The sequence below is a fragment of the Lissotriton vulgaris genome, chromosome 2_2 (assembly GCF_964263255.1).
Source record: "Lissotriton vulgaris chromosome 2_2, aLisVul1.2, whole genome shotgun sequence".
Lineage (NCBI taxonomy): Eukaryota > Metazoa > Chordata > Amphibia > Caudata > Salamandridae > Lissotriton > Lissotriton vulgaris.
In genome coordinates, this window is record NC_141688.1 from 158,045,013 (window position 1) to 158,062,859 (window position 17,847).

Sequence of the window (17,847 nt, forward strand, 5' to 3'; positions counted from 1 at the left end):
TTGAGGTTTTATTGTTTTTTGGCCAGAGGAAATGTGTGGGGATCAAGATAGAAATGATGTTGACATCCATGAGGTAGTAGTCAGTCAGGAAATTTTAAGGTGATTCATCCAAAGAGAGATGAGGTCTGCCATGTAGGAAACGATTAATAGCCTGATGACTCAAAGAAGGAATGATGACAGCTCAGAGGCTTAGACTTGCAGTGTATCTGATGAAGTGCGCCTAAGCACAATTTAAACATTTGGCACATTTTCTGGAGAATAAAAAAGGGAAAACTTTTTAGGAGTAATATTTGAATTGGGAATTCTCTAATGGAAATAATTAGTTTTATGTTGACTATGTACTGGATCTTCAGAATGAGGATGGATTGTTTTGTGATGTTGAAGAAGGAACGGAAAAACATCTATAGAGTTGATAAAACATCCTTCTTCGAGGAGATTCTCTCTCCTTATAATACAAATCATCTGCATAATGGGAAAGTTTATTGAGGAGTGGATTGGGTAAAGTCAGGACAATGAGGTAAAGGCAGTTATGAAAGCACAGTGTTTTAGGCCGCAGTCGGTCTCAAGGAATGCTATAATCCTATTTTAGATCCCGAATTGATATTGTTCTTTTTTTAAAATTCGTTAGGGACCCATAAAAGGGTTTGGAGAGATCACTAAAAAAGTGCCAGGATAAGTAAGATATTCTTGGGTCACGTGTGCAAAATTGTCGATATAGCAGAGTTGGCATATATAAGTAAAAGTCCTGTTAACATTGACTTTTTTAGAGGTTGAGTTAAAAAACAATTTGTGTTATTAGGAACTGCAAATGCAAGCCTAATTGCAGAGAGAAGGAAGGCTATGTCAAGGAAAAACGTCAGAAATTCGGAGACATGGCATGATGAGATACAAGTGAGGGTGCAAAAGGTTTACTATTTGGAGAAGGTTTAGTTTAAAGTGTGCAAACATATGTGTCCACTTTTACTTTCCTTGAAAAGGTTCAGAGCAATATGAGGAAGGTTTTTGGAACAAGTGTTTTTGGCAGGGCTGGCAAAAGGGGACTGTATGCCGTCCGAGGATGGTCAAGGTCCCAGTACAATAATCAAACCAGAGGATAAGGAAGAGTGAACCAGGCCTTAACAGATGTTTTCCATTCGAGCGGAAGGTCAGGAAGAGGACGAATTAGTAGAGGACGAGGATCAAGCTCTGGAGGAGTACAAGGTTAGTATACACAGTACTATAATTTTTACCTCCCTCTTAAGTTCAGGATGTTTGAAGCATTTTATGGAGAATTGGAAATGAAATACAAGAGACCCGTGGGCATTACAGACAGTTCAGAAATAGTAATTGAAGTTTTTGGGGACCCCTCTTCAAAAAGAAGAACAAAGGGAGTTGTATTTGAAAAAGATCTAATTGAAATTGTAGATTGGAAAATTAGAAAGTTGTTGGAAATGGGTGCAATAGTGGAAGTAGAGAAGAGCTGCAAAGGTTTTGTGAGCTACATTTTTTAAAATAGAAAAGAAAGACTCCCTGTGATAAATTTAAAGGTGTTGAACAGATTTGTCCCGTTGAAGCATTTCAAGATGGAAGGTGTTCATTTACTAAGGAATATTTTCCAGGGTGAAGATTGGATGGTAAATTTGTATTTAAGTGCGTGGCTCTCGTCAGGGGGCAGTCGAACCAGGCCATTTCTCCTGTTAGCTCCACCTAAACAGAATCAACTGCTAACCATGAAAGTTGCATGACTTTCTGTGGTATTGCCGCCACAGAAAGTCATGCAGATTCCTGGGTTGGGGGCCCATTGCGGGCCCCCAGGAAGTTGAGTGGGTGGAGGGTACTCATGGGGGTACCTATGGTACCACCCTGCATTTGCACCCACAATACGGCAGGTACCATGCGGTGCCTGCCACTTTGTGCATGCAAATGCACAAAATTCTTTTTTACCATTGCGGCGGGTGCTGCTGAAAGCACAGCCCGCCGGAATGTTAAAAATGCGTGTTGCGCTTGCCTATGTGCCAGGCGCATCCTAATCTCCCCCACGGGATCGCCACACATATGGTGGGCGGTCCTGTTTTCCGTCAGGATGGCAGGCGGACTAAGTCCGCCCGCCATCCTAATGATACCCTCAGAATGAGGAGTTATGTGATGTGAATTAGGTTTTTAATCTTTTTGAATCTTGGCCAGCTAATAAGTATTTTTTACTCTTCTATGTTTGGTTTTGTGCAGATGGGTTTCAGTTGTTAAGTCTTTGGAGGTAAATAGTTGAGTTTATACACCCTCAGTGGTCTTTTTTGAGGTAAGCTGAAGGACTAAGAACATTTTATATTCTCATTTGTATCCAAACTTTGAAGGCAATTTATAAGTTATGTGGTCTAATATATGCAAGTAATAAGAGTACGGTTATAGAGTTCAAACACAATGTAGATAAGCAATTATTGATTTAATATATAAAGCCTTTTAGAGCAGTGACTTTCGCAACAATTGCAAGATGAATGAAATGTGTGATGAAAGAGGCAGGTGCACATGTAGAGAGTTTTGGAACTCATTTGTTAAGAAGGGTCATAGTTAGTTAAGTAATATGGTCAGGTGCAAGGTTGAAAAATGTTTTGAGGGAAACTGACTGGTCAGGAGACGGTGTATTTATTTTAAACCAATAGAACATGATACGAGTGCTGTTCTGAAATGCTTTAAAACAAACATAGTGCTAGCCTCTGATCTTGTAATGAAACAGCGATTCTCTAAGCTGTAAGTAGAGAGAATCTAGATTTTCGGATGCTAGTATTAACCCACTCTACCCTCCTTTTAGAGGTGTATGAATGGGGGGATATCAAGAGGTACCTTATGTTGATAGTTTTGTTAACTGGTGTGGCAAGATAACTCATTTTTGTTTTGTTAACAGTGGGAAGTAATATTGAGGCGACCGAGGAGGTGGCATCCAGGAGAAGATTTTGGAATGATAGAAGACCGGGTCATTGCCAAGTTGATTTAGAAGAGGGAGAAGATTCTAGCCTATGTACTTATATAGTTTGTTTGATTTTAGTTCTGGAATGGTTGTTATTGTAATCTGTATTTTTTAAAGGAGCTGCTGTGGGGGTAGTGGCATTAAAAGATAAATGCATAATTTTAGCCTCCGTATTTTAGCTGAACTCTAGATTCTATCTACACACATGTTGGAGAATTGCTATTGTGCGGCATATTTCAGCTAATCTGTTGGCAGAAAATGTACTAACCATGTATTCTGGACGTTAATACATGTACTTTGGATGACACCAATTTGTTGAATAAAAGGGGACCCAGGGTTGTATTATGATCGGATGAGCGACTGTGTTTTTTTTCGTAATTTCAAACATGGAACTTGGAAGTTCTCTAAATGAATACATAAACTTTGGATAAAACTAGTCAGAAACAGAGAAACACAATCCCTGGTAAATGCTTCAGTCCTGTTCTTTTTGAAATCCATGCATTAAGAAGGATTATTGCAATGCAGGATCATATGCAATGGTGGCTCCTCGCAAAGGCGGAGGAGCAACACCCCACTGCTTTTCAGCAGTGTTAGGAAAAATTTAATTATAATAACTCAATGTTATCATTTAATTTTTTCCTGTTGCGGGCACATGATTTGCGAGGTGGGCAGGGGCGGAGCTGCTCTGCTGACAGAGTAGGGGAGGAGTGTTTTTTACTCCCTAAGTGCGTATGAGTGTTTGGCCTGCTGTCTCGCATTACAGCCTGAGTGGAGAACATGCCCAGGCTCCTAGTCCCCATCTGAGTGCTGAACCACAGTGCTCAGTCCAATCACAACTCTGCATTGCAGTGTTGTGATTGGCTCAGGAGAGACAGGGGGGTCCCTGTTCCGTCCGAGGAGGAAGTGGCAGGTGGAAGCGGTGAGGAGGTAAGTTTAATTTAAATTGGTATTTACCTCCTTCACTCCTCCCCACCCAGCTACCTAAAATCATGCCAGCCACCACTGGTTAGATAACTTATTAGGCCCTTAGCACACAAAAAAAACACAGGCACTCAGCCCATCATGAATCGGCCCCAGCTCTCATCTTCTGCGGGGCATATTTGTACACAGTATCACAATGGGAGTGCAATGTTACATAAAATAGAAGTCATGCCAGATTCTTAAGTTTGTGCATCAATGACAATAAAACAATATACACAGTCATTATGAACTGTAAATTAATGAGAGAATTCCTGTTTGCAGACAACTGATACTTCATGTACATCGTTAAGCTATCAAAAAGCCTACCTCTCTTTCTAACATTAACCCTTCAGCTCTGAGGTTCTTCTCAAAAGTGGTTCTTTTTTCAACTTGCGTGCTGGACTTCTTGTACACCAGAATGTAATCAACACGTTTTATGCCATCTTTGAAATAGAGGCCTAATGAAGGTATAGAGTTAACATCATCCTGAAAAGAGAAAAGAGGGTGATAATAAATGTTAATATTTTTCTTAACTAGAAGATGTCAAGTCGTCACCTTGTATGGCTAGTCACTACAATATTTACAGTAATGACCTCAGCATGAAATGAGGTCATCGAATAAGCCTATACCGCAACAGAAGCGTTAGGAGAGATGGTATTTCTTCATAGTGTACACCTAATATGGTCTCTCAAGATAGGAGATAATCTGTACCAGCAAGTTTGGCAGGTGTAATTAGGAAAGCATGATGACCATGAGTTAGAGTTCTTAATTGTAAGAAGGGAAGAACAAGAAGTCACACATTTACCCAACCTCCCAATCTATATTTTTCATTTTGTCCCTTTATCTTTGTAACACACACACAAACATGGAAACACCCAAGTGCATTGAAGGCTGTGAGGAAAGAATGATCACAAATATTAAACATGTACTTATACCGTGTACCAATTGTACTTTGTAATTTAGTTTGCGGTATGAACCCCTAAGCCCTGTATATATATTTACAACAGACATATGATGAGTCCTGTTTTCTCTACGTTGATATCAGTTGAGTTTGCTGTAGGCCTTGCAGTTAACCTTTTGACATTAACAGAAGCCCATAGAAATTAAAATTGAGAAGAAAGTCATCTCCCTGGGCCATATTAAAGTGGTGGAGGAGAATGTCTTTGCTGTAGTACCTGCAGTCAACTTGAGTTGAAAAATAACATTTCTATGTAAGTCCAAAACCATCTTTTCACACTATTGTAATTAAAGTTTCCATTTCAAATGTTGTAGTTATACTTTTACAATGTTATGCTTTGTCCAAGTACCACAAATATGTGTCTCTGCACGCAACAACTATACATGGAATGTGGGCATTTGTGATATTTGAAATAACTTTCATAGGACAACATTTTATACAAGCCTAAGTCAAATGAGGAACAGCTTTACTTTCCACGTGTACGCAGCTACAGCGCCAACATTTAATTGTGTACCTCCTTTACCGCTTCCCTCACTGGCGTGCTACATGCTTTACACACAGAATTACTTTTTGCATCAATTAGTCTTGAAGGTTCATTAATTACAGGATTACTATAATTCTTCAAGTATATATAATTAAAATAATAGCGGTCTTTACTTTGCAGACAGTTATCGATCATTTTGAAGTGAGCATTTTTCAATACATTGACTTTTCCATATATTTACACCAAGGTGACATTTACTTCTATAATGCTGAGGTGAGAAGGTAAGTCTTGTGTGAAGTCAGAGCCCTCCTCTCTTCACTTTTGATTGGTGACATGCAGAGTTTGCTTTTTCACAATATAAAGATTAGTGAAAACATCAGAGGATCTCATGACAAGTAGCCTATTATATGGTGCAAGGATATCGGTGTGGAATCTTCAATTCTGACTAGTTCTACTGTTGGGCTTAGCTTCTCTGCATGGTCACCCAAAACTTTTGCCTTCAGCCCTCCTGTTTTCTGAACCCGTTTTTATTAACTTTTAGTATTCTGGATACTTTACCACTGCTAATGAGTGCTAAAGTGCTTGTGCTCTCTCCTTTAAAATGTTAACAGTGTCTCTCAGCCAATTGGCACATTTCATTTACTTGTAAGTCCCTAGTAAAGTGGTACTATATGTACCAAGGCCAAGCAAATAAATGCTCCTGGAGGGCCTGCAGCACTCATTGTGCCACCCACTGAAGTACCCTTTTTAAACATGTCTCAGGCCTGTCACTGTAGCCTGTAGTGCAGTTGTATACTGAGATTTTGAACAGGCAAGATAAACCTTTTACCCGACCTTAAACTTTCTTATAAAGAAGTATAAGTCATGCATAGGGTAGAGCCTACACTGCCCATAGAGAATAGTGGTGTGTTTTTAAAAGTTAAACATGTTCTCTTAAGTTTTACATGACCTGATAGTGACATCCTCCTAAATTTGTTTTCCACTGCTGTAAGGTATACTTCGTCCATAGGTTAACATTGGTTTACCTTATTGCAATTAATAAGTACTAAAGGTTGTTTGGAAACCAGTAACAATGTAAAGTTTGGTCTTAAATGAATTGTAATTTAAAACTGTCTTTAGTGGTAAAGTTAGATTTGTAGTCACAAATCAAAAAAAACACCACTTTTAGAAAGCTGACATTTTCTTGTCCTGACCATTTGGTGCCTGCAGTCTCTATCCTGGGCCACATGTCTGGGTGTAGTTGGCAGTTGGCCTTTGCATATTCCTCCCAGACAATGAGACAATCTAAGTTAAGACTGACTAACTGTCCTGGTTCACAAATACATACTAGGTTTTCACTGAGAAAGAATCCATTACCAAAGATTATAAACCACCAAATTTGTCAAAGAATAAAATGTGTACGGTGCAAATCTTGGAAAACAAGCCATAGAGGCCGCCGCGCCTAGACACCTCCGGGTATTAGCACGCATTATAAATCCAAATTTCATTCATTCATTAATTTCATAATACAAATTTATAATTTTATGTAAGTTGATTAGTTCGATAACCTGAATAATCCCTTCATTTTCATTAAGCGATTGTAAAGCACAGCCCTTGATCTGTTACACTAATACCAATGATCTAATTTAATGAGGCATTAAGACAGTTGATTGACTCCCTAACCATACAGCTATCACCACATACCCACAGTAGATTGTAATTGTACTTGATAATTGAATATGTACAACTAAACTCAAAATTGCAACAACAAAGAAATAGATAAAATGACATTCTTCCAAACTTAAAGAGCAGTGTCAACACATCAGTTTCATTGGGAAATAATGGATTCTTAAACCCCCCCAATCTCATATCTACAGTAGTAATATATAAGAAACTGTTAGGTGACCGACTTACAGGGGCCGCTCCTCCTCTTAGGCAGAGTAGTGTTGCCCCACTGCTCTTGAGGGAAGGTAAAAAGCGTAAAATAAAATGATAATAACATTTTTTTTCCTTTCTGCAGGACTGGGTTAGGGTGGGGCGGGGCTGGTGGCTCATGGAGGAGGAGTGGTCTGAGCACTCTAAGGGGCTGGTTACGATGTCGGGCGGATTTCTCTATATCGTCTTGGTCATGGGACCGACCAACACCCGTGTGGCCCATTAGTATGCGACTGAACACTGTTTGGTTGCATTCCTACATTTTACAATGTGAGCATGCATTCCAGCCTTAAACCAGGTGGAATGCATGCTCCCGTTGTAAACCTCAAGGTGTCTTACACAGGATGCAATGATTAACAGGGGGACACCATAGGAACCCCTCGGCCTACAACCAGGGCTGTGCATCTAAGGGGGCCCTGCTGGGGCCCCCTAAATGTGAATTCTGACAGCCTTTCTGTGTCAGATAGGCCGGCATGGAAAGGCTGCTGCAACCCGGCATCGTATCACTAAGGTTGGAAAGAGGCGCTCTTGATATTACAGGCTGCATTCCGACTGTCTGATGGGCTCTAAGAGCCAATCGGAAGCCAGCCGGAATGAACGTTCGATCCCTTTCTGACCAGCTCCATTGTAATGAGGCGGTCGGAAAGAAATCCGACTGGCATATTACGTTGTGGACGGAAAAGCTCAGACCGAGGGTTGGAGCCTTTTATGACCACATCGTAATCGGTCCCTTAGTGCGCATGACTGTTTGGCCGGCTGTCTTGGGCTGGCCAAACAGTCATGCGCACTTTCCATGTTCCCCAACAGGTTGTAATGTACAGCCTGGTGGGTAACATGCACAGGCCACTTGTTTCCATCTGCGCCGATCCACGGTGCTCAGACCAATCACATGGCTGCATTGCAGCGTTGTGATTGGCTTAGGGGTGCCTGTGTGCTTCCTGCTTCTTCTGGACAAGAGTCAGAAAGAGAAGAGAAATGGAGATAACGAGGAGAGACTGTGGAGAATGTACGTGTATTTTGATTTTTCAACTTCCCCATCCTCGCCACCCCATACCCTACCAGCCACCATTGCCTACTTAAAAAAATCTGATGCCTCGCAACTACAGTTCTTAAAAAAATCATTTCAAACTGATTTTTAAAGGCTGTTCGCCATACTAGGAAAAATTGTGTTCTTGGATGCAACAATGCCATTCCAGACTAAATCTTGAGAAAATAAAATATATGCTCATCTATGCTGCTTCTTCAACTTCAAGAGTCCACCTGCTCAAGGTTCTCTAAGAGCTGAATGCTGTACCATTGATTATGAAAAATGGAACATCAGTATAATTCTTGATTATATTCTGAATTTAAAGCATTAAAACCTGTACAAGAGTACAGGGTCTGGCGTCAACTGATCTCAGTGAAAATTTAATTTGATCACATGATACATGTTCTTATCTCCCTCCAGTGGTGCAGCTCGGACTCCACTACAGATCAGCACACCCAAATTATAGGGCTGTAATGACTGAGTCTACGCATCATCTGACAGAGCAACTAATGATGTCAGTAAACCAAATGCCAGCACTGAATTGTTATGACTGAAAAGCTAATTTCTCAAAAAGAAATCTGTGAATCCAAGAATTTGTACTCCATTACCACGCCACTTTGCTTTATCCGATCGCACATGTTTTTTAACACCAAGGTTTAGCAACAACATACTACCTAGCTAACTTCAAGTTTTACTGTGAACATTTAAGTAATTTGCAGGACTGTTCAAGCAAATGTACTTTTTGGTATTTTTATGCACCCATACAAAACAAGGGGCACATTAACAAGCCCCTTGTGCCGCTGGTGCATCACATTGTGGAACGCACCGACAGCTCAACCTGCTGAGTAATCTTTACAAGCACACATAAACCCACCCTGCGTGGCTTCACCTGTGTGTGTAAATATCGCCCCTTTTCACTCAACACTTTGCGTATAAGGGGCGTTGGGTACTGCTGTGGGTGTTCCCATGCAACATCCATGTACACTGATGGATTTCCAGATTTAATACCAATCGCAAATCTGGAAATGCATCAGAATGCTACGCCAACCTAAGGGTGGTGTAGCGAGGTGCAACAAGGAGATATGTTTTAATTTCTCCTCGTTCTTTTCCTCTATCAATGCTTGCTGCATTCTTCAGCACGCATTGGAAGAAGAATCACCTCAATTAGGATCCGGAGAGGCCATCAAAGAAAGTGGAAACTCTGCTGATGAAAGACAAGATGAGGGCATGCACTGCAGATGGAGGATTCATTGAAGAGAAAAAAGGAAAGTCCTTAGTTTTGCGCAGTGGTGCAAGGCTAAACAAATCTATTTTGTGCTCTATTCTTTATATAGTCCATGAAGGATAGAGGTAAGTCCACGAGAAAGCCCACAAATACATGAGAAAAGCCAGGGATTTAGTTGAGTGGAAAACAGGACTTGCCATCAACGTGCACATTTTTGGCCCAATCCTGGAAAAAAGTTTCAGAGGTGTATGAGAACAAGACTTCAGTTTTTGTTGGGTTACTTTTTAGATATACTGCAGACTTCCAGGGTTAAACACTGGATCTGAGCTTAAAGCTGTCTCCACCAACAACATCTCCAGATTTATGGTTGGGTGCCATCAGCATATTGGTAGATAGTAATGTATTGATGGCCAACAGTCCTCTGCGCGGCTCGTTTTAGGGGTTAAACATCATAAGAGTGAACCTGTGGAACTACACATGTGACAGGAGACTCTTTAACAAAACACCAATACAGTGTCTACAGATGTAATTGTAGATATACAGTGTTTAGATTCCCAGTGCGCCTGACCTGTGTGAATGGGAAAAAAAGAACCATGCTTTCCTAAAGTAATAATAGGTAAGAGTAGCCAATTTTAGAGCAGATCACATGAATTGCTCACTAGATTCACTCTGAAATATTTTTTTTTCTTTTCCAATAATTCCAATTTGTGATGATTTAAAGATCATACAGTCAGGATATCTATGGGTATTTGTGCACTCTATACAAGCAAAAAAAACAAATCATAAAATAATACCAAATTCTATTTTTGTCTGCGGTAGCTTCATACAGTAAAGTTCTTGGTTTGTTTGTATTGCTATATTGCCTTATGTAGTTTGTTAAGAACAGCCCTGACACTTTAACCAGCAGTCATGGGTATATGTGCACACTATGAGGCTGGAAAAAGGGTTAATTATTATTTGTGTCAGCTCTGATAATTAAAAATGATTGCTCATCCTTTTTGTGTGTTTTTACCCCAAGTGCTGCCTGAAGGTCAAGATAGTAGCCTTGATATCAATTCCAGCTCAAAGATATTGAAGAAAACACTGTCCACCAGCGTGCACACATGTGAATACATAGGATAGAAAAGTATCTACACAACAACCAAGTGCCTCTAAGCTAAAACACTACTTTTTTATTTTTTTTATTTCAAAGTATTTTATTAGAAGGTTATTTTATATACAGTACAGTACCAATAACCATCTACTAGTAGACTTTGTTGCGGGCTGCCACTATCATACCAATGGAGTCATTGGCTTTCTCAGAGCTTTATTTGCCATCGGTCCTCAAAAAACTTTTTGTGCGGTTCAGATTACTCCGAGTCTGTGTCCTAAGCCTCACCTATATCCACAAGACCTGAATCAATCTACGTTTAAATCAATAACAATATACAGAATGTACACTTTCAGCTCATGGTAGGTAAATGCCAGCCCTCCGAGGCACTGATAAATTAGGCACATGAGCACATGTGGCCTTGAGGTACAGGTGGGAAGGATTCGCTCTGCTGGGTGTGTCCTGTCGCCTTTAGAGGTTGTGCTACTGTTAGAACCTTCTTCCTGGGACTATTGATGTTTCAACTTCATGAGTCTTGCCATCGATCCAGAATCAGGAGCGGGCTGAGCTCAGCACCCTTGTCCATCATGCTTAGCTTGGATGCCCTGAGATTCCATTCATGGCCGCACCTCTGACCATGTATTTTAGTCACTGTGGGATTTCACACTGCATACTAGTTGTGTACATTGAGCAGGTCTTGCCGCACTAGTTTATTTGCTAGAGTACCCGTGGCACAATTGTTTACATACGTACACGCGGGAGTAATATATTTTATTTTGCTCAGTTCTAGGGAACAAATGCATTTAAAAAATGTCATAATACATACACATTGCACAAAACAACCGCAATTTTTTGCAGCAGGCCATGGGAATTGCTAAGAAAATGACAACTAAAAGAAACGTACGTTTGTTCTGGAGTTTTAGTGCTGTTAACAGACACCAGTGGAGCCTTTGAACTGAGATTATTTAATCTGAGGGATGCAAAAAGTGGTTGAGGAGCCAAGAAAAACTCAAATGGTGCAGAACGTCAAGACAGTGTCAAATAATACACAGCCATTTGGCAGACTAAAGTTTGAGCAATTCAAGGACAAAATCAGTGCGCCCTGGGCCGCTTGTTTAACCAACTGGCAAGTATTGCATTACCCAGACCTGGAAGTGAAACTGCCTCGTGCTCTGGGGGCACGGGTTTGAAAAAACGAAGGGGCCAATTTACGAAAAAGTCATGCAGTGCAGCAAGTCAGTTTACTACGCTGCACCGCGGGACAGGGAAATGGCAGCAATGCCTTGTATTTAAGGCAATACGGTGCGTTCTTGCCTTTTCCTCTGTGCTGGTGCCTTTTTGGCAGCCTTGCGCCCACTCAGGCACTCTTGTACTATGGTGCAGTGGTGCCTGTGTAGCATGCAGGATTGTTTTTGTGATGGAAGGGACACCATCCTGTACAAACACAAACCTGAGAGGCACATTCCTCTCTCTATGTGTGTGCTGCAGAAAGCATTTCTTTTGAGTGCATTTCCATGTTAGCCAGTTCTGGAAAACCTGTGAATACGTCAAAAAGCATGGCAGTTGCGTAGGAACACCCATGCAATGCTCATGGAACGCCTCCCAAAGGGCAGAATAATGCAATACAGCGAATTGCACTGAGTTGCCATATTAAAAATTTCAGTTTGACTTAAGGTTTGTGTCGCTCTTGCACCATGTTACTTGGCGCAAGAGCAACACAAACCAGCTCACTAATAGGCCCCTGTGATCTGTGGAAAATATGCAAAAATATACAGATACATAAGTTTCACCGCCAGACGCGTTTCGAGAGCAGGATGCTCTCTTCCTCAGTGGCGTGTGTTAAAATGAAAAGCAGCGCCTGCGAAGCGAGCCCATCCGCTTGTGAGCGGGTCCTGAGCGAGCCCTTGAACGGGGGCTTACTCATTTGAAGGAAGAGGTGAGAGCGAAAGCTTTAGCAGGAAGAATTCGCCCTCGCACCATTGGAGGCAACAAAGCAGGGCATCTTTGGACTTATGGGTTCACGTCTGTCCACTGGGACATTATCAAGTGTTTACAATTGAACTGCGAGCGCACCCAACAGGGACTTTGATTAATTAACTACAGCATCCAGAATGCCGTGGTGTGCACCACGCCCCTCGAGGCGGGTGATTCAAAAAGACTGTGCACATCGTGCAGGCGCTGCTTTTCATTTTAACACACGCCACTGAGGAAGAGAGCATCCTGCTCTCGAAACGCGTCTGGTGGTGAAACTTTGAAAGACGCTACCCTTTGTACTTAAAGCTGCCAGCATACCTCCAGTAAACCAAGTGCTGATTGAGAACCTCGTGTGGCTGCTTCAATGTGGGTGTTCTGCAACTGTGTGGATATATATATATATATATATATAGATATATATATATATATATATATATATATATATATATATATATATATATATATATATATATATATATATATATATATATATAATATATATATACACAATAAAGTAATACATATTAAATATATTAAATATCAATAATAATTTTAATGAAATAAATGACATTTTATATACATTTTTACAAAATATAAATAAACCTAATTAACAAAAATAAACAAGCAAACATAATGTTATACACATACATACACTTTAAAAAAAGTAATAAACTATTTTCTTTAATTTATTTTAAAACGTTAAAATTATATAAAAAAAAATGTATATAGATATCAATAATTTAAAATATAAAAATGAATTCTAAAATAAACTAAAACATTAAACTATGAAAAATATGTAAACCTAAATTGCCCAATACAATCAGTGCAACAATAGGAAAAGTGTTGAATGGCAAAATAATAAAATTTACTATTCCAACTCCAGTGAGTACAACAGTAGGAAAAGTGTTGGCTAGTGGAGGGGTATAAATTACTATTCCCATTCCAAATACTGCAACAGTAGGGAAAGTGTTGGATAGCGGAGGGGAAAAATTACTACTCCAAATCCAGGGAGTGCAATAGTAGGGAAATTGTTAGATAGCGTAGAAAAATACTATTCACACTCAAACACATAAAGAAAAAAAAAAATATATATATATATATATATTTATTTTTTAAATGAAATAAACAATATTTAAAAAAATATTAAACATATAAAAAGCACGCATATAATATTAATGACATAACAAAAACCTACAAATAATATATATAATAATATAATAAATACATTTACAAAAAAATATTTGTTTAAACTAGAAAATATTTACAAACAAAAAAATGTATTAAAATATAAATCTATTTATTTTATTTCCTACCCATTAACACCACAGCAATAACAAAGCACTTAAACGTTTTTAATTACATTTATTTACATAATTAAAATATTAATAAAAAAACTTATGAACGTTAATGATTACACACACTTTAACACTATAATTTCCACATCACACATCTAAATTAAACTATAAAATATAAAACACAAATAAAACTTATTTAAAAATTAAAAACTATTACTATTAACAATTAATATTTAAATAATTGAAATGTATTTAATACTCACCCTTTCACCCCTTTAAAAGTAAAACCAACACACACAAAAATAAACAATTACCCAGCATAAACATCAAATAATTTACATTAATTAACTAGATATTATTTAATTAAACACAAATTACTTCCCACCCTTTACTCCTATAAACACCACAACACACATCTAAAATTAATTACATAATTACCATAATTAATCACCAATTAATACAGTAAAATGAATTAAGAACCTGTTATTCCAGTTATAATTCATCAATTAAAAATGAATTACTTCCCACCCTTCCCACCCTTTACACCTATAAAAACCACAACACACACCTAAAATTAATAACACAATTACCAAAATTAATTAGTAATTAATTAATTAACAATAATTAATGATCAATCTATTAATTCATAAATTAAAAATAAATTACTCCCCATCCTTTACACCTATAAACCCCACAACACACCTAAACTTAATTACAAAATTACCAAAATGAATAACCAACTAATCATTTAAAATGTATTAACAACCAATTAATAATTCATAAATTAAAGATAAAATACTTTCCGCCAGTTGAACCTATAAACACCACAACACACCCCTACAATTAATTACACAATTACCCTATTTAATTTCCAATTAATCAATTAAAATGAATTAATAAACAATTAATAATTCATTAACAATAAATTACTTTACACATTTAACACAATAACATCTCAATTAGACAAATATGAATGAATATAAATGAATCAATACATTTTAAACAATTAAATTACTTTCCACCCTATTCCCCTATAAACCTACAACCCGCTATGGAACTAAAAGCGCACAATTCAAATAATTTTTTTATGCATTTAATATAATTGAATGACTTCCCATGCTTTTCCCCTCTAAACCCAACACCTGCTAAAAGACTAAAAGCGCAAAAGTAAAATAAAAAAATAAAATAGGAACTACGAAAAATTTAACACATATATTAAAAATACAAACAATTCTTATGCAAAAAACATACATCACATACATATAAAATATTTACAAAAATACATAACAATAATATAAAACTATATTTTTAACAACTATGGGGTATATTCACAAGGAAGTGGCGGAGAGAGGCGTAAGCCTTCTTGACTTAACGCCTCTCTCCAGCCCTTCGGAAATACAAGGCTGCACCATATTCACAAGGATATTGTGCAGCCTTGCATTTCCCCACAGCCTAGAGCTAATGCAGGCACCATTGGACCAGAGTGCAAGGGTGTCTGAAAGCAGGGAGGTTTGTTTATGTACAGGAAGGTGTCCCTTCCTGCACATAAACAAACCTAAAATGCCAGTTTGTGACTTACAAGTACGCTGCTTCATGCAGCACACATGCATGTTACAAAACAGCATTTGAAAAAAAGGTTTGTACAGGAAGGGACACCTTCCTGTAAATACACAAACCATGGCATTTTGCAAAAAAGAGGAGAAATAAAGCATTTATCCTTGTTTCGCCAACTTAAGACCAGAGTTTTCCTGGCCTTTATGTTGGCGCTGCCTCCTATTTACGCTGCCCTAGTGAATAGGGGGCAGCGTCAAAATCAATGGGTGTTGCGGAGGAATGCCTACCACAACACCCACGGGATGCCCCTTTCACTGTAAACACAGCATGAAAGGGGGCCCTATTCACAAGCCAGTGTTAAACGATGTCAAATGGCTTAACGCTGCCTTGTGAATAAGGCGAGGCCCATATCGCCACCACAACATTGTGGTGCCGATAGGGGCTTATGAATATGCCCCTATATTCTTGCAAACGAGCACTAGGGTGTCTCCTACAAACATTCCACTATCAATACCAACCACACATAGGCCTCCATATTAGGGCTGTATTAGGACTGTAGTGTAGCCTAGAGCTAAGGCAGGAGAAAGTTATAACGTACTGAAAAAAATGTGATGCACAAAACGTCATCTCCACAGTGTCCCTTGTTAGTTACTTTGCTGCTTTGGTTGGAGGCCCCCATGTCTCTTTGGAATCAAAAGTCAATTCTCTATAGTTTGGAACTTATACTTGATAAGTAAAATTAACACCAGATTTATGTCCCACATGCTGTTATGCTTGCAACCCTGGCATCTGAATCTAGGATCCAGCTATCTATTTTAGTTTTCGATTTTTGAGACCTATAATGCTGTCTATCTAAATTATTTCAGTAGTATAATTAATTGAATATTTTAGAGAAGGTTCTTTCCCACCTATTTCACACTCCTACCAAGGTAGCGAGGTTCACCTTTCACACATTGGCAGAGTGCCTAGAAGATATCTGGGTCTCAATCTTCAACAGGGAAGACACACTAGTCAGGAAGAAGGGAAGGTGGTATTCTGAAAGCAATACTTGCCATGCATTAATAAAGCACAGATCACACCTGATCAATTTCCTTCTGTGCAGACCTGGAGACTCTGCTGCTCACTGACACTTTCTGAGATGGTATTAGCAGTGAGAGCTAGAATCCATGTGAAGTGGTTCTGGGCCGAAATGCTTGTATGAGATGGAGACAGAAGAAGACAAGGACATTCTGCATGATAAGTGTGGTCTCTTGCCCTTATGAATTTTAGAATAAAAATAAATAGCCCTCTCAGGGGTCTAGCCACCATTGGTGTAGAAAGTGCAGTGCAGCAGGTACCAGAGGTGGTAAGGGGGCACAGTCTGCCCTGTGCCCGCTGATGTATTGCAGAGGCTGCCGGTTCAGATTTTCTTTTTAGATGCAGTGCATGCCAGTGGCTTGGCTGTGTTTCCTTTTCAGAGGAAGGGGGAGAGAGGCAGTAGAGGATAAAGGTATATACAATGAGAAAGAAAGGGAAGTCAGGTAAAAAACGAGAGGGTGAAAGAATGGGGAGGTGGGCAGGAAAAAGTCACAGAATGGGAGAAGGAAATAAGAGTGAGTGAGAAAGAAGATAAGGGTGAGGAAAGTGTGGAAGGGAAAAGGAAGAGAAAGGAACACGAAATACAGAGAGAATGAGAGAGAGATGAGGACGAGTGAGAGACAGATGAAGGGAATAGAGAGCAGAGCATTATTTGGATGAAGGCGATGAGAGGAGACTGGAGTGGAGATAGAAAGGTGAGAAGGAAAGACAAGAAGAACATTGGAGACCCGAAAATTACATTACTGTAGCAGGGGCAGTGACATTGGGGTCCAGGGTTGTGATGGGCTTGCTGCAACTCATTTATGGCAGACTTTTAATACCGACTTGGGGTGCCTAGTTTTACTGCTTGATCCAGGGCCTATATCTCCCAGATTACACCACTGAGTCAATGAGGAGGAATGTGGCAGAATAGTCACATAAACTACATCCCTGTCAGGCCAAAGCCAATGTCAAGTCGGTCGCAACTGTTTGCAGATTGGTGTATAGTCACCTTTCAGCGACTTGCAAACCTCTTGATTGCTGCTGCCAACAGAACACTGTAAAAGGTTTGCTCCTTCAACATACTTGAACCTCTGTGATCAGGAACTCTTAAGAAATGCAAGTGTCCAGCTCATGACTTGATAGAAAGGGCTACATGGATAGATTTCCAATTAGAAAACTGTGTGCTGTAATGAGCCTGCCTCAAGTAGCTCTGCATTGGTAATCTGCTATGTTCTACAAACCCAGAGACATTAACCCTACTAAACTCTAAACCAAATGTACCGGGTGCTGGTCATCCAACCCCTTCATGCAGGACCTGAAAGCTTCTATCAATGTCAAAAGACTCCTGCTCTCCCAGAAGAAAATC

At 39.3% G+C, this 17,847-nt stretch overlaps 1 protein-coding gene across 1 annotated transcript in view; it reads right to left on the reverse strand.

The window, feature by feature from the left end:
- ANO3 (anoctamin 3) overlaps nucleotides 1-17,847 on the reverse strand; it is a 1,465,374-nt gene that overhangs the window by 1,054,875 nt on the left and 392,652 nt on the right. Inside the window, exon 3 of the mRNA XM_086959492.1 lies at nucleotides 4,229-4,387. Coding sequence (XP_086815618.1) covers nucleotides 4,229-4,387 — 159 coding nt within the window. The remainder of the gene's footprint in view (nucleotides 1-4,228; nucleotides 4,388-17,847) is intronic.